Source organism: Centropristis striata, chromosome 5 (assembly GCF_030273125.1).
Source record: "Centropristis striata isolate RG_2023a ecotype Rhode Island chromosome 5, C.striata_1.0, whole genome shotgun sequence".
Taxonomy (NCBI): domain Eukaryota; kingdom Metazoa; phylum Chordata; class Actinopteri; order Perciformes; family Serranidae; genus Centropristis; species Centropristis striata.
Genome location: NC_081521.1, coordinates 25,100,585 through 25,125,615, shown reverse-complemented (window position 1 = coordinate 25,125,615; position 25,031 = coordinate 25,100,585). Strand labels below are relative to the sequence as shown.

The window sequence follows — 25,031 nt, the reverse complement described above, 5'->3', positions numbered from 1 at the left end:
TCAAAATGTGCAAAGTGATGAGTTAGTCATCCAGGAAAGGAAAAACGCTTTTATCATTTGCTACAATGCTGATGGTATTCCTGTAAATGCTTTTGCACAAAGAGGCCGTCGACCTTTATGTTTACAGTGACAGATTCATTATGGTAGTGAATGACTTATGCTGTGCCTAGAAATAACCCCCCCCCCAATGCTGAGTAATTTGTAATAAAGCAAATAGAAAATATCACACACTTTAACACTGGGTTCAAAAGCAATGTAATGCAGACAGGTGAGCTATAAGAGTCCTTTTGGTGTTGGAGTTGTTGATATTTCAAGCCAACAGAGCTATTAGAGGAGAACACTCGACCCTATAACACTTTTATTTTGAATTAATTTTGTTTGGATTCCTACCTAACCTAGCCGTAGTGGGCGCAATTTTAGGAATATACTGGAGATACTGATATCTGGTGGTTCACTACATTAAGTACTAAGAATGTACCTTTGCCATCACTGCTTGTTACATCAAAATGTGTAATTTCTATCATGTAGAATATAAAGTAATTTGTTTGATAACCGGATCATTTTCTACTACAAACTTTTAGCTCCGTTGCTGTCAAAGTTATTATAAGTAAAGAAACAAGCAGTGTTTGATAGCAGAAACCTCAGAAATCAATTATTTCTTGTTCCCAGACTGATTGTTCATCAGGTCAAAATATAAAATACTTGGCGTGTCATTTCTCTAAAGCGATCCTTGACATCTGGATGTTATCAGTTTATGTAGGTCAGGGAAAGCACAGAACGCCTTTTTCAACACCTCAGTAAATGTGCGCCACTCTGTTAACATTCAGCATCTCGATGTGAGAGAGCGAAAGTCTTTACAGCCTGTGTGTAATTGTCAGGGCTGATTTCCCCTGAGTAGAGGACAGATTTGGCTCGGAGGCCCAGGGGATTGTGGGTGATCGAGCTGTTAGCTCCACTATGGTTAGGAAGCCCGTCAGTCAAGTGTTTGACTAAAACCAGTGCTTCTACTATAATAACCACTGCTATTCCTGTTACTACCACCACAACTACTACTACTGTACACATCCAGCTACACAAACATTACTGCTGTTACAGCAAATTATACATCCTTAACCTGTTATTTCAATTTTTTTGAATTACTTAATAAAGTAAAATTACTTAAAAAGTATAGTGCCTGACAAACACTCATGCAGCAGTTGTTGCATTTCCTGTTCATGACAGGAAACAGTTTCTGTTGGGATAAAGTCAGCTCAGAATATGAGTGATAATGATAAGGAAAAATAAGAGAAAAGGCTAATGAGCAGTTGATTATGATTCAGAAACCTTCATTTAAAGCAAAAAAAAGAATCGACAACAGGATGTTCACATCACATTGTTCTTCTATAAGGGTTGATAATGATGGTTAGTAATAAGCTAACTGCAAAGCTTTTACTTTTCACACTCAACACTGCTGCAACTGTTGAAACACAACATAAAATGAGCTGTTTGGCTTTGGCCTTAAGATTTGTATAAAAGAAAATACTTCACAATACTTCAGAGCAACATTGTCTCTGTAAGACCTCAAACCAGCAAATCAAACTCCACAAATGGACCCCTTCACATTTGGATAGGAGCTGCTAGAATAAGCCAAACGCCTCCATAAATGTCTAAGATTATATGCAGCCAAGTCCCTCGCCCTCTTGACTTTTCATTTTGCGAGTCTTGTGTTTCTGAACCCGTTCATGTTGCCATGAGTCCATGTTCCAAAAAGAAAAGAAACTTGAACTAATGTTTTCTCCTTTAACAGGAAGAGCAGTTGTTGCAAATAATGAGGATCCAAATAAACAAACATTGTCATGCGAAGGTAAATTAATTTATAGTAATCCACTTTATAGATTGTGTTAAATCCAGCGTAGTATCCTACCAATTACTGTCACAGTGGATCATTTTAGAGCGCATGATTTATGTCCAGTGTTGCTGCATGAAGCAGTGTGGCCTTTATGTTGTGAAGCAGATTGTGGTGGGTAGTCATGTAACGTAACTTAACATTTGCCCTTTTATTTGATTTATTCACAGGCTTTACCTAACCTTAGTCACACCACTATTGTCATGCCCAGATACTGCAGAGGGCAACATTTATAAATGCATTTTTAATTTTTTTTCTTTTTTAAAGAAACTGGGTTTTGCAGTTTTGTAATATGAATGTTGGTGATATGTTTAGTTTAATTGGTATAAGTATGTGTCATTCTGTTGCAGTTACCAGCTTTTCATTTTCTTTTTTTTCATCCAACTTGCAAAAGAGAGGAATGTGAAGTGAAGGTGAAGTTTAAATTTGACACTTCAAATAAAACGTTAATGCTTTAAAAAAAGATTCTGTGTAGCCCAGACTGGTGTTGTACTGCAGAGTTCAGCCACATTGTAGACATGATTTAACTGTGTCTGCGTTTTCCATTTCTGATCTCTGAAAATGCTCAGTGAAAACCTTTTTTAAAGGCAGTGTAGCACAGCACAGATAAGGTACATTTTAATCGACTTTGCTCGCATGCTTTGGCCTGGTTCAGTGCTGCTTGAGGACACTCCTGGGTTAATTTAATTTTAGAGTGATGAAGAATTTCGCCAAGCATAAATGTCCGTAAACAGAGCTGCTTAGCTGCACCCAACTGTGCTCATACTCTGCACACACTGACAGACATCCATCATCTTGCATCATATACTGCAACACATAAAGCAAAATTGACATCACCAGTTAAAAAGTCCATCCATGTATTCTTTGTTTAAAATCTCTACAGTACATCCAGCTGTTCCCAGAGGTAGAAAAACTGCCACTACTTGTAAACATCCTGGAATAACCTTGTTAGACCTTATTGCAATTTCTTGTATTAATTGAAAGCTGCCATTGCCCCTCTTGAGCCTCACGAGTCACCCAAGCAGAAGGGCTTAGAGTACATTTTTTGCTGCTCTCTGCCAATGTTGGTAAATTACAAACACAGCTGGATAGATAGGAAGAGGAATTGTTTTGGTTTATTGCGGCCAAGTTGAAAAAAATGGATGCACCGACTATCTATACAAACTATAGTACTATACAAAATTGTCCGTTCATATCCATTAAGCTCAAAGAATAACCGATCCAAAATAATGCTGTCATATCCACGTCTGTCAGTTTCCCTTGCAGTGTGGTTAAGGCACCTCATTGCATTAGTGAAAAAAACTCCTAATACTCTCCTCATTACCATTTACTGCTAACAAAAAGTTGCTTTGAAAAAGAAGGTAAATTAGTGGGAAAATCATATTTGCTACTGCAGCTACTTACAAAATTATGAAGTTCCCACACAGTTTCCATTTAGCTAGCAGTAAGCTCCCAGAGCTGTGCTCCAATCAAGGAATGAGGCTTTTTACTATTTCCTGTTTAAACAAACTAACTTCCTGTTTTAGTAATTGTGAGTATAATCGTGTATGTGAGAGTATAATAGTATGTGTGCGTGACTATAGTAGTGTTTGTGCGTGACTGTAATAGTGTTTGTGAGAGAGTATGATGTAACATGTGAGAGCAAATATAAATTATTTCCTAAACGGCCTCTCATAGCATGTCACTTCAGTAGCAAGCGGGTCAACCGCATTAGCAGCGGAAGCTAACAACAACATGTCAATCTTGAGGCATTAACTCTTGAAACAGCAGGAAACTCTACGTCTACTTGTAATACTCATAGAGGTAGTGTCCCGCAAAATATAACGCAACAAACGAGTTTAGCCGGTGTTACGGATTAACAAGTGACCCTGTTAACTGGCGACGTTTGTCTGAATGCAGTCAGCTGAAAGTTGCCAGATGACACGGCACCCAGCTAAAATAAAGGGATGATGCAGCAAATCAATAAACTTTGTTTGACGCACTGCAACAACGAGAAACGCTACCCTGAGATAGTGTGAAGGCGACAAAAATAACTTTTTTTTGTTTTTCACAAAGCATTTACAAATTTTTTTGATTCCTTTTGTGTATGTCTAATTAGGGCCTCGGGGCAATTGCACCGAGCACTGGTCCCATACAGCAATAGCTGTAGGGACCAGTCGCCCCGAGCACTACTGTTATACTGTGGATTTCTTCTTATTCCTCTTGCGGACGCAATTTCGTCCCGCTACTAGTCCTACAACTTAAAGAGTTGCAGGACAAATTATATATCAAAACGTGCGGTTTGATCGGGATCGGTGTGCTATTACTTTTCTCTACAGAATACGAATTTTTCGCGACGTAAGTCAGATTTCGGAAAAAGTGAGATTTAACTGTTCTTTCAGATCGCTCTAACAAAGCTATTTTTTCATTTTTCTTAAAAAAAAACATATGTAGAGGTTCAGGAAGAACTCAGGACGCTCAAAGTGAAGTCGGATCAATGATAGGTATTATGGTTTTGCCAAAAATGCTTTCTGTTCGAGGCCAGAAATTTCACTCTGCCCACCTCTGGCTGCTTTCACTCTGCCAGAAGATTCCACAGCTGTTAATTCCGTTGATTGCTCTGCTCTGATTGGTCGACCCCAATGCTTTGATGTTTTGATGTGATTACAGTTACAGATAAACGCACGCACGCACACACCAGGCGGCAATCTCCGTGCCTGAGCATGGAAGCCACCAGGAAGTGCATAAAGCCTGCAATTCACCGAAAATTCCAGTAGGGGGTGCTAAGTTTGGCTGCAAAAGAAATCTGCCCATTCATTTCAGTGCTAAATTTGAAAACTTCTCACTTGATTTATTACCTCAGAAAAATTTTTCAGGGACATCATTATGGTCTCAGTCGCTAGTAAAAAATCATCTTTAAGATAATTTGATGTCAATAGTTCTAATAATGGCCCCATTTAGAAGAAAATAGAAGATAAAGAATCGTATGATTTGGGGCGTTTCTAGCTTTGATTGACAGGTCACTGACAAGGCGAGCCGTCACCAGGAGAGAAGCAGAGCGTATCCACGGCAACGTGTCAATAAAGTTATATATAACTTTATATTGATAGAAAAGAGGACGTTTAGCGGTTTGGTCTCATAACTTTGACCCTTTCACACTATATTTTCACTTAATGACAGTTTATTTGAACGTTTTGTTCAGTAAAATGTCTTGTTCAGTGTTTGGTTGGACTAACAGACACTCCAAGGAGTCGCTGCTCAGTTTTCTGAGGTAAGAAAGATACATTTTTTTTTTTGTTTTTTAATGCTCCAGTTAATGCTAACATGAATTAGCAGCGGCTTCTCGGGTTGCCGGTGTAGAGATGCGTGTAGTCAGTGAGTCAGTGTCGTCAGATCCCTCGCGCTCCGCCACAGTCCAATTATGGTCTGCTCCGCGTATCGGAAACATGATGGCGACGCAAGATGGCAACGAGTGTAACGCTGAACTCGAGGCTTCCAACGGGCAGTCCACAAACCAATGGGTGACGTCACGGTGACTACGTCCATTATTTATATACAGTCTATGGCACACACACACACTGGTCATTTAATGTAATATCAGTTAAAGATACACGCACGCACACACACACTGGTCATTTAATGTAATAACAGTTAAAGATACACGCACGCACACACACACTGGTCATTTAATGTAATATCAGTTAAAGATACACGCACGCACACACACACTGGTCATTTAATGTAATAACAGTTAAAGATACACGCGCACACACACACACTGGTCATTTAATGTAATAACAGTTAAAGATACAAGCACGCACACACACACTGGTCATTTAATGTAATAACAGTTAAAGATACACGCACGCACACACACACACTGGTCATTTAATGTAATAACAGTTAAAGATACACGCACGCACACACACACTGGTCATTTAATGTAATAACAGTTAAAGATACACGCACGCACACACACACTGGTCATTTAATGTAATATCAGTTAAAGATACACGCACGCACGCACACACTGGTCATTTAATGTAATAACAGTTAAAGATACACGCACACACACACACTGGTCATTTAATGTAATAACAGTTAAAGATGCACGCACGCACGCACGCACACTCCTCCAGATACAAATGTTTCACACACACACACACACACACACACACACACACACACACACACACACACATTTTGAGGTTAAAGGGCATAGGTTGCTGTATAAATAAATACTTGAAGAGGAATGTTTGTTGTAGGTGTGCTCCTTGTATATTATATAGTATCATAACATTACTAGTATTAATTGTTTGAAATCTCTGAAGAATCTCATCATAGTGTACACACACCGGCAGTAGCCCCCGTGGCCCTTTCAAAATTTCCCCCAGAGGAAATTTTCTAGTTGCAAGCTGCTATATTTCATAGTGGAATCTAAATCATAAAAGTGTTTGCAATTACATTGTGTTTTCATTTTATGCAGTTGGTTTTGTTTTTGACTGAAAATGTGGGATTGTGCATCCCTAGCTGAAAAATGACACCCAAAGCGGCTCAATAGAGGGAAAAGTACCTAATGGAAACGCGCCTTATATGAAGGGCATGCAATTTAAACGACTGTTTGTTTTCATTTAATTATGGGAAGCCAAAATTATGATTGCAATTACTGTTCAATAAATTGTGCAGTCCTATAATCATTGCAAGTTTGTACATTTTTCTGAAGGATTGAACTTTACTGTATGAGATGTAGAAAGCTGTGACAAACAAATAAATTATTCCACATAAACAAATATCTGTCAAGTACCCATAATGTAAAATGGATGGTGGTACTGATGATATCACTGAAAACAGACACAGACTTGTCAAAGCAGGAAAAGCACATGTGTAAATAATCTTAATGATGGCTTTATTCCATTAAATGTCCCAGTATGAAAACTAGTAGGCAGGCACAATACCAGAGCCTGCAAACTGGCTCATTAAAAAACTTTAAGAAGGTGAAAGATTCTTTTTCTTTGTTTCACTGGTCTGTATGGTCGAATCCTGACAGCTCTCACCATCCTCCACTTCACTTCACTTCTTCTTAATCTTAATTTGTAAATTAACTAGTAACTCAATCTGTCAAATAATTGTAGTGAAGTAAAATGTACAACATGTCCCTGTGAAATGTAGTGGAGCAAGTGTCATGAAAAGAAAAGACATGTGTACTAAAGTACAGTACTTAAATGCACTTTGTAGAGCCTTTTCACTGAAAATGGCAGCCTGCTGCGACTGAATGTGTCATTGAACCAAAACAATGAGCTGAAAGACTCCAGAAATAATTCTGTTGGTTGAGCGACCCCTTTCACATACAGCTAGTCATGTGATGACTACTACTGCAGCCATTATAGTTCTCCCCAGTTTCCACATTTTACATGTGAAAGAGTTTAATGGAAAAAGTGTTGAAAGGGTTGGTCTCCTTCAGTGTTTATGGCAGCTGTGCTTTTCTGATCCGAGGCTCCACAACACACGGGGATCGCTCACAATTTCACTTACCTGTTACCTGGACTGATGATAGGAAGTACATGCATTAAGAGAAAAGGGTTGAGGTGACACAGTGAAGCACATTCCTGTTGTGGAGAAGATAAAGAGGAGGGGTGAGGTAACTGACGGAGAAAACCCAGGTGCTGCAGTACTGGCAGTAGCCGTCTGTCACTCATTTTGAGAGATATGCGAGAAGGTGAAATTATGTTTTGTGAAATAGCACCAAAGGCTGTGAGAGAGCTAGTCATCCACTCTGGGTCTAAGACCTGAAAATGTGTTGAAATGGAATATCTGGGAATCACACAAATACTTCTCAACTGCACAAGCTTTTGGTGTATGCTGTTGTTATGACAATGGATTTCAGTGTGACCAACCCTTTTAAAGAAAGCCTAGAGTTCCTTCAGCAGCAGGAATATTTACTTGTGTATTAGGGCTGTACAAGTCGCAGAATGTTGTCAGTCAAATCAGATTTTGCTGTTCAATATGGAACATTTCTATATTTTGCTATATAGACTATTTCGCAACACTTTATTGTACTGCCAGGATTTTGAATAGACTTCGGTGGGATGTTTCGAGACGTTCAGTCATCCTGTAGAGCCTACATCCTATTTTTATCTAATCATTTTCCACCCGTTTTCATCATTCTCACACCGTAACACAACAAATGCAGAGGATGACTAAATTTTCTCTCCTGCCCATAAAAAGAGACTTGTCTGATAATATCAGATCAATCCCATGTAAAATATTGGCTGTCCATTAAAATACCAACTAAATATGTTCTACAATACTCTGAACTGAATATTGGGCCACTAAAGGAACATTTACTGAGACAGTGAGAAGGCTAAAAAGAGGGTTTCATTTGTAAAAAAAAATAGAATGATACAGGGAAAAAACCAATTAGGAGTAGCTTAACTGCAAGCAATGATTCTCTGCTTGCAAAGCAGAGCTATTAATTCGTCAAGCATATACATTGGATTGATTTGAATAACTTTAATGTACTTGAAGTGTTCCTGTGGTCGTCACAGAGGTAGAAAATTGGTGGGACTGAAGTGGGACCACTATGAACGGGCCATCGGAGCGAAGTGGGATATGTAATATTGTGTGTGACGTCTAACACACACCTCCCACTTGGTCCGACAGTCATTGAATCACTGCTCATTGCAAACAAACCGGCATTGCAAACTGTGTACAGAGTGTCTGGTACTTGTTGTAAACAAACGGATATTGCTAATTGAACACATCCTGCTGTAGCACATACACACTGTACTGCTACAGAGCTAACTGTGCAGGCTATTAGCACTGTGCTACTGCGCAGCACTGCTGCTCTGTCACACGTCACTATCGTCTCCTCACACTATCGTCTCCTCACACTATCGTCTCCTCACACTATCGTCTCCTCACACTATCCTCCCACCTTGTTCCACGACGCCCGACTGCACTATGAAAAGGTACGAATATCACACCTTTGCGAAAAGCCGGCACAGATCTTTCCGGCAATATAGCGGGGCATTTGCGGGACTGCACTATGAAAGGGGCTATTATTAAATTTATTTGGGGAATACTGTAGTAGTGTTGGTAGTAGTTGCATATGACTAAAGGGATATGACACAAAGTTAAAAGTATTTAAAAACTAAAAGATTTGGGGCTTTTGACACAACATTCTGTGCTGGAGCCACAGACGCCACAACCCCAGATTTAAATCTTGGACTTGCAGGTTTCAGCCCTATTCAGTTTGCTCTATGGTACTACTTTGTCTAAGTATCTAACTAAGATGGCATCCCTGCACCTGTTTCTGTTCCTTCTAAAAACAAAACAGATTTATCATATTTTCCAGTATTTGGACACCGTTACTATGTTTAGTGTTTGACTCAACTGAGGTTCCAGTCAACAGACAGACTGCAGCTCAGTCCATCCCAACCACCCGGGGATTCCTGGATCAAAGCTATGAATCATTCTTTTTATATCTCATCTTTTTTTAAAAAGGTGTTTGTTTTTAAATATGTTTGGATGGTGTGATTAGGCTTTGCAACATGGTGTTTTCTCGTCTCCATAGTGAAATGCTTTATTATTTTTATTTATGTATTTATTTATTTATACGGTCATGGAAAAAGTGGACAGACCAAGAGACCAACCATGTTTTCTTCAATTTCTTGTTCATTTTAGCCATTTCCCATGGTTTTCTTGATAATAACCAAAATCATTATCAAGAAAACCATGGAAAACAGCTAGATATCAGCTCTTTAATTAAATTCTTATGAGCTATTTTTGTTGTTATCATTATATTTTTCCAAACAAATGTACCTTTAGTTGTACCAGGGAATGAAATGAAAAAGAAATTGAAAAAAACAAGGGTGGTCTAATATTTTTTCCCATGACTGTATAAGAGTCACTTTGCCGTCCGTCTGTTCATTTAGTTATTCCCAGTTTTCCAAGAATCAGACACTGCTGGCTGTCAGATGTAATTCTGGCATCATTTTCACGAGTAGGTGAGTTGGTGTTGCACCATTATTTAATTCCCTATAAACTTTGCTTCATTTTGAGCAGTACAAAAGTGATAATTTGTTGGTCTCCCAGGCCAAATAGATACGTCAGGACATAAAGGTCCCTTGGTGCAGAAAAAATCTGCCTTTTCTTGAGTCAGCATAATATTTGTGTGTGCAGTTGCACCTGCTGATCCATGTGGGATCTGCTTCATAACCTCCTTCACCAACAAAATTATCTGATTGGCTGACAGATGGTTGGGGAGCAATTGGAGGGGAAGAGTGAGAGAGGAGAATCAGATCAGTGGAAGTGAGAGCAGGGTGATGATGACATGGTTCTTGTCTTCTCTCAGGGGTCTTGCCTACAGCACATCAGTGTTGGACGAGCCAAAAGACAGGAAATAGATGTGACAACAGGCTCCAGCTGTGCCAAGTACTTTTTCACTCCACAGTGGGGGAACCAAAGTCATCCTCTTCTGATGATTCTCTGGCTATAGCTGTGTTATGCTGGATATGGCCCTAAAAAACCTGACCTGAACTGATGCATGTTCTTTCAATGACTCCTTGTTACAGGATTGCATAAGATTCAGTTATGTTATTTCACAGTTTTTTAGTGGGACAACATAACAGTAAACTTTACAATATAGTGAAACTAAACTAAAAAATAACACTTTAAGCAGGAGAAGCAGCTCACTGGGTCAGCTGATCATCTGGTCATTTTGGTTTTAATCAACTAAGATTTCATGCTTTTTCATGATGAATGACTTCTGTCTAAGAAGCTGATGAACATACCTCGATAAACACATGATTTAATGATTCTTTATGGAGACACACTTTTACAAAACTGTTTATTAAATTAAACTAAACTAATCTATAAAATTGTAAAATAAATAAATAAATAAATACATTTAAAAAAAGCATTTGTCAACTAAAAATTGTCTTAATCAAGGATATTTTTTAGATATTCCAATTTTTAGAATCAGGATTAATTGTTTAGTCTAAGATTGTTTAAAAAAATCACAAATTAACCCAATGTGAAGTTTGCTAGTTTTGTTTAATCAGAAGTCCAAAACTGAAAAGTAATTAAGAATTAAGAAGTTTTAACCATGGGATGTTTTGTGTTTTTTTTTGTAGTTGTTGTTTTTGCTTGATTTTTGACAAACAATGTATCTATTGTTAAAATTATTGTCACTTAATTTTGTTTGAGTTAATTACTGGATGAATTGACTGGTTTCAGCAAAAATAGCAGTTTAATGTAACTGCAGCTTCATGCTATTCTCATATCGCTTGCAGCATTTTAAAAATAAGCTCTGCTGACTGATGACTGTTCTGCCTTTAATTAAGTGAAATTGTAGGTTTTAAGTATTTACAGTTATAGTTAAACTGTTGTGATAAAAATAACCCTATTAGCTGGGATGAGGGATTATGTGTGACCAAGGATTATTTTGCATTGGACTTTCTCATATAATTGTCCTTACATCCTCTGTCTCTGATCACCGTGTGATGTCTCTCCCCCTCTGCAGCCTCAGGCTTGTAAGGGAACTGGCCCGGCTCTTTTATCCTACCCCTCCAACATCCCACTGTGTCGCACCACTGCCATGTCCTTTCCCTGCTGTGGCCATCCCATGGAGAGTTCACGCCCACCCAGATAGGATGCCTGCCTCGCCTGTCGTCCTGCATCCCCTCCTGCCCATCACCACCTCCTCCTTCTCCTCGCGTGTACCTGCTCTTGCCAACAGTTCCTTGCGGCCCCCGAGGCTCCGCCCTGCCCCGCTCCAACATGGTGGATGAGGTAACCACCATGAAGGATGACGTCATCAACGCCAACACGCTGGCTTGGCTGGTCTGCTCAGGCGTGTCAATCCTGGCCAACACTTGGAGCATCCTCAGCGTCAGTGCCAAGCAAAAAAAGTGGAAGCCGCTGGAGTTCCTCATCTGCACGCTGGCGGGCACGCACATCCTCAACATGGCCATCCCCATCACCATGTACTGTGTCATCACGCTGCGCCGCCAGCACTCCAACTACGAGTGGAACGAGGGTCTGTGCAAGGTGTTTGTCTCCACCTTCTACACTCTCACTCTGGTCACTTGCTTCTCCGTCACCTCGCTCTCTTATCACCGCATGTGGATGGTACGCTGGCCTGTAAACTACAGGTAAGACACCATATTGTTTTCTTTCTTTTAATAATCTTTTATTTTTACAATCAGCAATGCTCCCAGTCGACCACACACACCAAACATTGACAATCACTGCACTATAAACACTCAGGTTACTTGTATAATTTTAATTTAATGTGCAATATTTTCTGTACAATGGTCCATATTCAACTGCCGACTCTGTCTTAGTTGTATATAGTGTTTTTTGTTCATTCATTCATTGTTCATTCATTTTTGTTATTTTTTCTTTAAATTGTTAATACTTTTCATATTTCTAATGGTTTAAATTGTAAATTGTTAATACTTTTTTTTGTTTATTTACTAATACCTTTTTTATATTTCTAGTTTACACTGCTGTTTACTAACTGTGGAAATTTCCCCGTTGTGGGACTAATAAAAGAAATCTTAGTCTTTATGCTATTCAAATTACACTCTCATGGTAGGATGTCCTTTTCAAAGGGTAATTTCACCCAAATTACAAACGTATGTCTTGTTGTATCTGGACAGATATCATACCATATCTCAGGTTTTGAAATATCTGTCTTTGAGAATTCTGCCTTTATGTCAATATAGCAGAGGTGAATGGAATTTTATTTTGTGGGGCTCAAATTTTATAATATTTATAAAATCTACAGCAACTCTTTTCAGAAACAATATATCCTGCTTCTTCTGGATAATCCATAGATTTCACTGTAAACTGTTTTATTGGAACTACCTAAATAGTTGCCATGAAAACTGGAGATAATGTGTGCTCTGTGGATGATCTCCATGACCAGAAACCACTGGAGACGAGTGAGAGAATGAGTCTTATTGTAATTAAATATATTAACCTTAACATGATGATCTGAGTAAATGCTACACAAATTGATATATAAATGGCCATTTAAGGGTATTTAAGTATTCCCTAAATGGGAACCAACCCTATCAATGTGTCAGCTTAATTTATCACACACATTTCAACATATAGTGCATTCCGTAAATATGAAAGTAAAGTAATATTAGTCTGTAGACCAAGACTGATTCTGATCAAGTTACTGCACTTTGCCTTTTTTACACTTAACCATCAATTTTCCTAAAAATGCATTGTAATTCTAACCTCCTGCACAGCTTTCCATAAACACCACATCTGCCAAAGACGACATTCTGACATTTTAAGCTGCAAACGTTGGACCCCTGGCTGCGTTTCAGAGCAGATCCCTCCGATGCGATGGGAGACGCAGTTTAGATTAGTGTCACTTGTCAGCCTGTTTACCTCCGTTTTTTAAAGGGATGCTCTGCATCAGGTGAAACGTCTCTCCTGCCAACACATCTGCTGGTTGCAGTTATTTGGGGTAACACCATGTAAAACCATGTAGACTGAGCATCTGCCAGCTCTGGCTTCCAGCGTCATTTGGCTCCTCACAACAAGTGATATTACTAAGTAACGCTGAATAATAAAGATCAGGTTCACCTCACATTAACAGTCAGCACCCTGCTGCAGTAACACCATTTTGGTCTTGTTAGACTCCCAAGACATCTGCTGTTCGCACGTAATCAGATGTTCTGAACAACATCACTGCTTCCTTTGAAACAACATTTGATGCTATTTCTGTCTGTGTTCAGGGATGCACAAGTGTTGATTTAACATAACCTGTTTTGATGATTATTAACAAGGAGACATTATTTTCTTCTTATGGGATCTAGTGCTTTTGGCTACTATTTGATTTTAAGTTTTGGTCCTTTTTTAATGTTTATTTATTTTGTCTTAGAAATATTATTCATATTGTTTATGAAATGGCTCCTGCAAGCTGAGTATCCCTGAAATGCAATGATCACTATGCTAGTTAAAAATCAGAAATTGGTCATCAGGTGCAGAGTAATAACTTGCATATGCATTTTTTTCCGGAGCAAATACTGTGAACAAATACAGACGGAGCAAAATGAAATGATTGTTGCACAAAACAAACAAGCTATTCTGTTTTTTTTGCAATCTTGCAGAAAGTAGCACTGTGGTACATGTGGCGAAGATCACTATTTTGTCACCACGCTCTTCCTCCCCTGCAAAAAACAAAACAATAGTTTAACTTCCTGTGGCACCAGGCCTGCAGATGCTCAGCCTGCAGTCAGCTTGGCCAGTTTTGCAGATAAGCAGACGTTCAAATAAGATATGCAAACTTCCTTTTAAATCTATGCTCAATCTTGCTATCTATATTGCTTGTGCAGCTGTCATTATCGGCTGATGCCCACACAGAGATATCAGGCTTTACACAAATGCTTTTATCTCCCTCATCTGTTCTCTCACTCATCTGACTAGATTCTCTCTCATCTCCTGTCTGGAAACATTGACTTTCCTCTCAGCAGCTCCTCTGCTTGTTTTCAAGTCACTTTTAACAATGATATGATGGAGTGATAGCTCAGGTGATGCACCATGTAATTGCTGTTCATCTTTCATTTAAATCGCTTCACGTTCGCCCTGCTGAGGTAGCAGGGCTGCCTTGTCTCTGACATTAACACACACCGAAGGCCTGAATTATGAATTCCAACCTTGTACTTCGGCAGCTGTTCTCATCATCCTGCGCTCACTATCTCTTATAGGAGCTTTTTCCCTCGCAACACTCTCTCTCTGGTAATAGATTCAAGCAGCTTGGTGACGTAACTTTCCCATCATATGTACCCCAGGCACATTCAGGAAAGGCTAGCATAATTACTCACAGTGACAACAAGACCTACTTGTCATTGCACAAAGCCATAGTGCAAAGATGGAGGCTACTGCTGCCCACTCTGAGCCACTCGTGTTGTGAAAGGTGCAAGAAAGCTAATGTGTTACTAGATATACAAATATTTTAACTATATTTTTGACTCATTTTGTACGTGAGGAAACATTCTGTCTCGCCATTGCTCCTCCAGAAGATTTTATGAAAATGAAATGAGATGAAGAGGAGGATCGGCGACATGTACTCTGACTCTCTTAAGGGAGACAGATTGTGTTTCCTGCCAAAAATGCTCCTGGACAACTAACACTCACCAGAAAATCTTCTATAATTCTTTCCAACAGTAATGAAGCAGAGGTACATTATTGCAAGTTGTCTACATGTCCTTTGTTAATATATACGCTTTTAAACAAGGCCAATTTATGCAGATTTTGAACGGCCTAGCACTACTTTTAGGTGCAGATGTTTTGGTTGGATAGCACAGCTTTTCGCCAAGTTTGGGAAATTAACTCCCTAGTTACCGCCTGCCATATTTTAAGATGTACGTATGCTGTTGCAAACCTTGAAAAGTGCCACACTGCCAGAGGACACAAACACATTGAGCAAATTGCTCGACTGTAACAATTACTTGGAGGTGAGAGGAAATAGAAATCCCTTCGTGCTGAAATAGACCTAGATGACAAATAGACCGAGAGACGTGAAAAGCAATCTTTTGCCATCAGCAAAGCATTGATTTCCTTCCATTCAACTCCAGTTTATCTAAGTGATGAATGTGTGTGATAGTGCCTTTTCAGCTTATATGTCCCAGGTGCAGATCTGCTACATTTATAGTGCAGTTTTACAGAGGTTCTTTCTGCTGACTTTCTCAGTCAGACATATTTCTCCTCACCATCACTCTCTCCCAGACCTTTCATTAGTGCCTGCTTGAATTATTTCCTGCAACATTCTGTGAGTTCATACACAGGTGAGTGGTGTGAGATGGTGGCACTCAGTGTGCTGTAAATCTTATGAGTGGTCCATCTTTCACAGTATCATAATTTTGTCTTTTTTACAGGTTTCACTTGATTGAAAGTTTTAAAGATTTTTTAAAAGACTCTCAGGATTTGAGGTTCGACGCCTGCACATTTTGTGTTAAAGGTGCAATATTTAAGATATTTAGAACATGGATATAGCTACAAAATAGTAGTAATGGAATAATTGCATCCTGACCAGAGAACAAGGTCACATGTATGTATTGTAAATGGAGCTTCTCTGTTCTTTGTTGAATATCATTAGTCAATTTCCAGTAGTTGAAATCAAATAGCCCCAACCAGGTATTGAGTGTATATAGATGGACATACTTTTCAGAGGCCAACATTTCCATATTAAACATATTAAACACATTTTGTAATATTATTATTTTTTTGAGACACTGAATTTTAGGTCCTCATTAAATGAAAGCCATCATCATTACAATTAGAATAAATTAAATAAATTAAGACATGGAATGTTTCATTCTGTGTGTAATAGATCTATATAATGTGTTATTTCTACTTTCTGAATTGAATTACTGACATAAATAAACTTTTCTATGATATTCTATTTTATTGAGATGCACCTGTATTAGTACCCAGTGTGTTATATGATATGCTTGGGGTCCTGAGCAAGCATCCATATGTGAGGGATTGGGAATGAAAACAGAAGTTGTGTGGAGGCAACGTTCACTCAGATTCTGAACCATAGATGTGCCCTGAATACTGTGTGTAGTACCTTTTTAAAGTTCCTTGCAAAAGTAGTGTTGTGGCTTTTGCCAGTAGCAGCGTTTTAGTCCAGCTCAACAATTGAATGACCTACAGACACATACAGCAGAAGAAATGCCAAACACTTTTTTACCACAAGGCCTGACAGCAGTTTGACTTTACTTGATGCTAAAATCTGTGATTCTGCTTCCAGGTTGAGTAACACCAAGAAGCAGGCGGTGCATACAGTGATGGGCATCTGGATGGTCTCCTTCATCCTGTCCACGCTTCCAGCGGTGGGCTGGCACGACACCATCCACCGCTTCTACACCTCTGATTGCCGGTTCATCGTGACGGAGATCGGCCTGGGTTTCGGCGTGTGCTTTCTGCTGCTGATCGGTGGCAGCGTGGCCATGGGTGTGATCTGCATTGGCATCGCTCTCTTCCAGACCTTCTCCATTCAGGCAGGCCACAATGCTGACAAGAACAAATTCAACGTCCCCACTATAGTGGTGGAGGACGCCCAGGGGAAGCGCAGATCGTCCATCGATGGATCGGAGCCTCTCAAGACATCACTGCAAATCACTTACCTGATCAGTGGAATCGTTTTTATCTACGACTTCCTGACTGGCTTTCCCATACTGGTGAGTATTGCATTTAATTATTATAATGTAATGATGCTGCAGGTCTAAGTCATGTCGGCCAACAGGTCAAACTTTAGACGCAGGTGCTAGACTATGGATTTCAGCTTTAGACCTGAAAAAAATAAACTTGTATACGGTTTATACACACATTCACAGCTTATTACTTCCAGCTTCTCACAGTTAGAATTTGTATGTACAGTATTTTTATATTATGTGGTGCGTGTGTGTAGAAAGAAATGCACACTAACATACAGTGAGATCTGGCAGCCTTCCACCAAGACATGGTGGACAGGGAAAAAAAGAAACATTAGTCCATTCATGGCTAAATACTTTATTTAGTATGATAAGGAAAAATGCCACAATATCTATTCTGATTTGTCTAAAAGTCTTGAAATCTGGTGCGGACATATTTTAGGCAACTACAGTGCAACTCAAGTTAGGATTTATATTTTAAAGTACACTGACATTGTGTTAATTAAATATTTTCCACATGAAATGTTTGGTTTTTTTTACATTGCACATGTGAGCATATCTCTTGAATTTAACATGTTCTAAGATCATATACCAAATAATTTGTTGTCTACCCTGTAGTTTCTGAGGAGCTGCTAATTTCTTATCATGCTATATTGAGTTTGAGGCACTTGGGACTTTTTTTTTTCTCATAAAATAGCAAATTGCAAAACAACTGAAACAACACTTCTTCCAAGAGGAAATTTCAGTTGTCGGCACAAATGGCCTAGGCTAAAAAGAACAATTTGAGAGTGTAGCTTATCCACTGTAGCTCCTGTAACCATACACTGTTTTATTATTTACATGAACTTAAATGTTTCTGCTCATCTGGTGTTGTAAGTAGGTCAGGCTTAGTCTGTGTTGTGTGTGTGTGTGAGTCTCTATATACAGTCTATAGCGTGTGTCTACTGGAGGAGGTAGGGGTTGTGTTTTTTGAGTTATTAATAACAATAGTATAGTATAATAGCAATGACTGAAATAAAAAAAGAAAAATATGTTGGCAAACACAACGAGAAAGACCTTTAACAGTGTAATTTATCTCGACCTGTGACATAATGTGTGTAGGTCTCAGACCTGTCCCAGGTACAGGTCACAGTTGATCACTGGAATCATCTTCTCTCTGTTGACTACCGGGGAACACCAGACTTCAAAAACGGAGTGCAACTTCCCTTTACTTCCTTGGGAAACTGATCCTTCAAGTGCCTTATCAGTGGCTGAATGAGCCAGCTCTGTTTCAATGTGTTGCCATTTGGTTTGCAAATTCCCCCCTCAGGTTCTCATTTATTTTTAAACAAGTCATTTCATTGGTTGTCTATGCAGACTTGAGAGCCTGTGGAGTGCTTTAGGGCTTATAATTGCTTGTGATGCAGCCAAACCAGCCACCATGTCATCTTAAGAGCAAGCCACCATGGTACAGCCATATTTCTCCCTCAGGAAAATGTGCTTATTTTAGTTTTTGTCAAAAGAAGTTCCTAAGTTCCCTAAAGGTTTTTGTTAGATTAGATTTGACTTGTATATGGTATCACTTCTAAGTGGGAGTGGAAGTGGGAACATTATGTGTGTCTAAGCATCAGTTTATATATAATGCATTGCCTCAGTTCTATTATCATTCGTACAAGCCATCTGTTAGTCATCATTTTTGCATCAGACAAACCTTTTTTTAATTAAGTGTTGTACACCTGAGGCAAGCCAAACACAAACTTCTGCACAAAGCAGCACGATCTGCTCAAGCCTTTAATGCTGAAATCTGAAGCACACAGCGAGATAACTAGTACTTTGCCGCATAAGCACAGGAGAAATATGCTTTAGTGTTCTTAATTGCGTGGCTGTCATTGTTTGCTTCAATTTCCGGTAACGACTTTGCAGAAACACCTCACTGCCCAGATAGTATTGGAACCAATCAGAAACCTCAGAGGAACGCTGCTATTGGAGTGACAATGACATTTCACTGCAAATACCTGCAGATTATTTTACTTTCAAATGCTGCTTCTGTGCACAGTTGCAACTAGAGCCCGACTGATGTTTTCCCATCACAGACATATCTGTATTTTCTTATTGTTCATGTCTAGAATTGGTTAGCAGAATGTACAGTCATGGAAAAAAATATTAGACCACCCTTTTTCTTCAATTTCTTGTTCATTTTAATGCCTAGTACAACTAAATGTACATTTGTTTGGACAAATCTAATGATAGCAACAAAAATAGCTAATAAGACTTTAATTTAAGAGCTGATATCTAGCCATTTTCTATGGTTTTCTTGATAATGATTTTGGTTATGATCAAGAAAACCATTGAAAATGGCTAGATATCAGCTCTTAAATTAAACTCTTATGAGCTATTGTTGTTGTTTTCATTATATTTGTCCAAACAAATGTACCTTTAGTTGTACCATACATTAAAATGAACAATTAATTGAAGAAAACAAGGGTGGTCTAATTTTTTTTCCATGACTGTATCATTAAGTTTGATGTTAAATTCTTTAATAAAAGTATTTGTTTAAGAAAGCAACCTTGGGCGTCCCGGTGGCTCACACCGGTAGAGCGCTAACCATGTATGCCGTGTGCTGCGGCGGAGCCGGGTTCGAATCCGGCCTGAGCTCCCTTTGCCGCATGTCTTCCCCTCTATCACCCCCTTTCTATCTCTCACTATCAATAAAAGCAACAAAAATGCCAAAAAAATAATCTTAAAAAAAAAAAAAAAAAAAAAAAAAAAGAAAGCAACCTTGAGTACATTTGCAAAGACATGTGCACAATCCATATAGAAAAGGTCTGTTTTCACTATATTGACCGCCATATTAGTAATCAATGAATTTTTACCCCATAAAGTTGATATCTTCTCAAAAGACTCTTTTTGTGACTTGCATCAATATGTCTTTCTGTTGTGTTGATGCAGAAGATTCTAAATATTCATAACTTACTATAATATCTAATTCACAAGCAACATCGAGTCTCCCCCCCCCCCCTTTTTTTTAACACTTTTTCCTAAATGCATCAAGCTAGAATAGTCATTCTTATTTTCCTGATATATTACATCTCTCCACAATAACCCCTTGTAGCTGTTGACTTTTAAATTGATGTGAAATTAAAGCCATGTTTCCTGTTTTCTGTAAAATTATACAAGTCCAATGGAGTTGTTTTTACTTGTGACAAACTTATTATCTCTTTTCTAACAACTAGGAACTACACGTTTCTTGAAGTGCAAGGGTCCTCGCTGGGATTCTGCAGAGATTGTAGAGATGGTATGAAAAAGTATGAATAAAGGTATAGAGACTGAATGAAGTCCATTATTTAATGGCTGTTGGTGGGAGCAATTACTCAGCACTGATGAGCTCACAGGTCTTTAGGCACCACAGCTGCTGTTTGTTGTTCAAAAAGAATCAGGACCCTGGGAAATGCTTTTTATGAATTAGTGAATATCGGTGTACAATAAAACATGAATACTGAAAATGCCACCATTGCTCTATATTCTGCGTATTTTAGTTACTGTGTGCTGCTTAATAGGTGTGTTTGTCATTTTTTCCCTCAACATCAGGTCTCTATAATGAGATGTCGGGAGTTCAGGATCAGAGGGGAAACTGCATTCTTGTTGCTTCATAAGCTGGAAGTTGATTTGAAAAGAGTGTGCTATCACTTTTACAACAACATCCTATTATGTTTCTGTATGTGTGCATAACCGAGGGGGAAGTTTGGTACTGATGAAAGATCCTATTTCCAGTGCAGTGACAGAAACAACTGAAGTTCTGCTTGCCGTCTTTACGACCGGATGTAATGAGCTATTTAAATGCATGGGAAGCTGTAACACACAGCCAAATGTGTCGTGTTACCCCGAGAAATACTGACAAATGGATAAATCAACAGAAGCGAATACAAACACCACTGCTGGTTGCAAACTGGTAAAAATGAAAACAAAAATACAACTTAAATGAGTGACTAAATGAGCATATACTCAAGAACTGGCCCCTGAGTTGATATCCTAATTATATTCCCATAAAATATTTTTTTTATCTAGGAATAATACTAATGCAACACTAATATTCATCATGTCATGAATCTATTAGCACAAGTGCCTGGTGTGTTAGATGCCCCAGTTCTCTTAAAATTATACACAAATGGGTGTGTGAGCAAACCTCTGATGAAACAGAGATCACTTTACCACTCTGAAATCAAACAGTGTGGACTGGTGTGATGCTCGCCACTTTATTGTGAGGAGATGATAGTCAATCCAAAGTCAATATGTGACTTTAGTCCAGCGTCATTCACAGTGTACCCATAAGTCGTTTCATCATATAATGGGCTTGTTGTCCACATTGTCAACTTGAACACATGGCATACACATTTTTAATGTATTTTTATTGCCATTTTTGGCTTTATTGATCGTGAAGAGGGACAGAGGGGAAGACATGCAGGAAAGGGCTCCGAGCCAGATTTGATCGCAGGATGCCTGCCTGCAGGGACTAAGCCTCTGTGGTATGCACTCTAACGGGTGTGCCACCGCAACAACCATTTATCAAACAATTATAAGTGCTACTAAAGATAGAGAGGCATACATGTTTAGTATTGTAACTTTTCGGCACAATTAAAGTCTCGGGTTACAAGTCTTAGTCAGAGGGCCATGAAGATCGTAGTGAAAAAACAACATCACAATCTTCAACCTTTTTTATGTGAAAAATTTGTGCTCAGGTAGGCAGGAAGATTCTAAATGACCTAACACAGAATTTGAGATGTAGCTTTCATGCTGCTAAACCAAGAAATGTATTCATTCCATCCTCCATCACTTTATTTTTTACAGCAACAAGTTGAAGTATTATATGATTCTATTTGGGGACGAAGATAATACCAATAAGTTATTAACTATTATTTATGTCTAGTGTTACTTTTATTTGAAAATATTTTTTATTAACTTTTTATTATAGAGAATCACAGTCTGACACTTTGCGTATGTCTGCATGATCTCAGGTTGTTCTCATTTACTGTTTGTACTTATACCTTCCAAAATGAATGCGCTGTACTTTATATATCACCGACATAATCATGAGCCAGGAGGCACAGCTTATTATGACCCATATTGACATTTGTTGTTAGTGGAGACAAAAAGTAAAGGTTTTCTGAGGTCGCCACCTGTCCTTGGTTACCAGTTTTTAGATTGTGATGGCTCAAAAGAACCCTCAAAAGATCAATATCAGGTTGAGACTTCACAACTTTGTTAAGTCATGTAGTGATGCTACTACTGCTTAATGGTGAGTTTAAGGTATGACCAGAAGAGGTGACAGCGGAGATAATGGGTTTTAATGAATCAAATGTGATCAGTGTCTTGGCCCGATGCATTAGAGAGGACGATTTAATGATCAGATAATGCACTCTGTTGCGTCACTGAGCTAGAGAACTCCCACTCGCTCTAATACTTGTTGTAAAAAGGGGTCGTGGCCTGACAGAGGTCCCCACTCCCTGCACTAAGGAGCAGTCCAGTGCCTGCATGTGGAGCTGAATTTAATGAATAACATAAATAACCTTCTTTCATCCAAAATCAAATAGTGTCCTGATTATATCTGAACCAGTTTCTGATAAATATTAGAAGGCACAAACAAAACATTATTATTTCAAGCTGCTTTCATCTTTGTCCTTGTATTTCACCACTATTCCCCAAAGTCTGTCAATGGGACATGGCTTTGCTTTTAGAGACACTATATGAAATATATTATTCCTCATATTTGATTTCTAGTGTGGTGACACAGTTGGGAGTCTATATGATGCATGTCCTCAGACATGATGTGAATATACCATAGAAAGCTCAAGTAATGGTTGATTTATCAGTAAATCAACAGAAAAAAATCTGCTAGCTGTTTTCATAATTTAGAAGTTTTGTAGCTCCTTAAATCCTAGCTTCTCAATTTTGAGGAATTGTTGCTTTTCTCTGTTTTATAGAGTTGGAAATTAAATATTTGTTTTTTATTATTATTTTATGACGTTTTCTAGACTAAATGATTAATCAATTAATTTAAAGAGTAATGACCAGATACATACAGTCATGGAAAAAAATATTAGACCACCCTTGTTTTTTCTTGTTCATTTTAATCCTTGTACAACTAAAGGTACATGTGTTTGGACAAATATAATGATAACAAAAGCTGATATAGCCATTTTCCATGGTTTTCTTGAAAATGATTTTGGTTATTGTCAAGAAAACCATGGAAAATGGATAGATATCATTATATTTGTCCAAACAAATGTACCTTTAGTTGTACCAGGCATTAAAAAAAACAAGAAATTGAAGAAAACAATGGTCTTATAATTTTTTTCCACGACTGTAGATAGAGAATGAAATCATTAGTTGAAGCACTTGTTCAAATGATGGCAGCAAACGATGGCCATTGTATTTGTCCTGTGTCTACTGTAGCCTGTTTAGTAGAGGTGGGGGTGGGGGGAATCAATACAGCATAGTATTGCGATATATTGCATGGCAATATTATATCGATTCATGGCCGACAAGTATCAATATTTAGCTTTCCGCTGTCTTTGCCATTCCGGAGGCTGTAACGGGCTCACTTTTAGGAATATACTGGTATCATATGAAACTAGAATATCTATAGGCACCAACCAAGTATGTTAGGATATTGTGTCGGGAAGTTGTTGAAATACCTATAGGCTCTCTGGGTTCCCTCAAGTCTCCTCTTTACATACATGGCTGCTTCCCAATTCAAAACTGAGAATTTTCCCTTATTCGACAAAACAATTCTTGATTGAATTTAATTTTTATGCACAAAAAATGCAGTTAAACCATAAAATCACAGTAATATCGTACTGTGACTCTAGTATCGGGAAAACATCGTATTGTGGGGCCTCTGCTAATTCCCACCTGTACTGCTTAGGATTGGTTGTGACTGAAGTATAACACAGTTTGTAGTCCTCACCACATAGTTTACTCTTTGCTTCCCCTGCCCAGGTGGTGAGCTTTGCCAGTCTGAAGTTTGACCGCTCCTACAACTGGATGGTGTTGTGCGTGCTGTGGTGCTCCATTGCTCAGTCCATCCTGCTGCCCATGTTCCTCTGGGCTTGTGACCGATATCGGGCCGATATCCGCATGGTGTGGGAAAAGTGCGTCGCCATCATGTCCAACGACGATGTGGATGAAGGTAAGACACTGTCAGAGACCGTCCCCCTCCTGTCCTGCCTCCTGTCCCCTCCTCTTCACCTGATGATGTGAATGTGGATGATTATTCCTATTACCCAAGACAGCTCAGTCAAGACAGTGGACCAGTAAAAGTGCTACAGAGTGCCATTTAATGCTCTCTGAGGACATGGACAAAAGTGATTCGGTGTATTTTTGTAGTGTTTCAAATTCATAGGTGCTTTGAAGTGAAATTGAAGATAATTTGCTCAAGTTTACAAAATTGAAGTGACAGTCAAAGACGAGGCATGACTCTATAAATTCAGGGTTTGGACACAGAGAGTCGTTTGTGTTGTCTGGACTGTCTTCGGCCATAGGAATTACAATGTAATTTATCAACCTGAATAGATTTGTGTCTTAGTTTAGGGAGTAATTGTACTTAGGAAATCGAGGGCAGCAATAATGCAGGAAGGAAACAGAGATTAGCACCAAGCCTTAAAATCTTTCTTTAGTTTATAGTTTGATAGAGATATGGTGTCACCTTTGTGAATTACAATCCTCAGAGGTGGATTTATTTAAATCACATTTCTGCATTAGTGAGAGATGCAGTACTTAATATACAGTAGTATTTTTGTTACATTTTGACTGAGAATTAAGTGGTAACGATAATAAATGTGGAAACATAACCTTACAAAATCCTTCCAAGTCAGTTAACACCAATGATTTGTGACAAGAAAAGAAAGAAAGAAAAACAAATGTGTCAGAAACATTACAGAAATAGAAGTGCATCAGATTATCTCTGTGTGAAGATAACGGCACATTATACAGAAGTATGGCTGTTTCTG

The 25,031-nt window shown here is 38.7% G+C and overlaps 1 protein-coding gene across 3 annotated transcripts in view; it reads left to right on the top strand.

Annotated features, from left to right (window-relative positions):
* LOC131971944 (probable G-protein coupled receptor 153) overlaps positions 1-25,031 on the top strand; it is a 43,757-nt gene that overhangs the window by 10,754 nt on the left and 7,972 nt on the right. For all 3 annotated transcript variants that reach the window (XM_059333634.1, XM_059333632.1, XM_059333633.1), the window contains exons 2-4: positions 11,388-12,018; positions 16,644-17,073; positions 24,022-24,211. In XM_059333634.1, coding sequence (XP_059189617.1) covers positions 11,645-12,018; positions 16,644-17,073; positions 24,022-24,211 — 994 coding nt within the window. In that variant the 5' untranslated portion in view covers positions 11,388-11,644. The remainder of the gene's footprint in view (positions 1-11,387; positions 12,019-16,643; positions 17,074-24,021; positions 24,212-25,031) is intronic.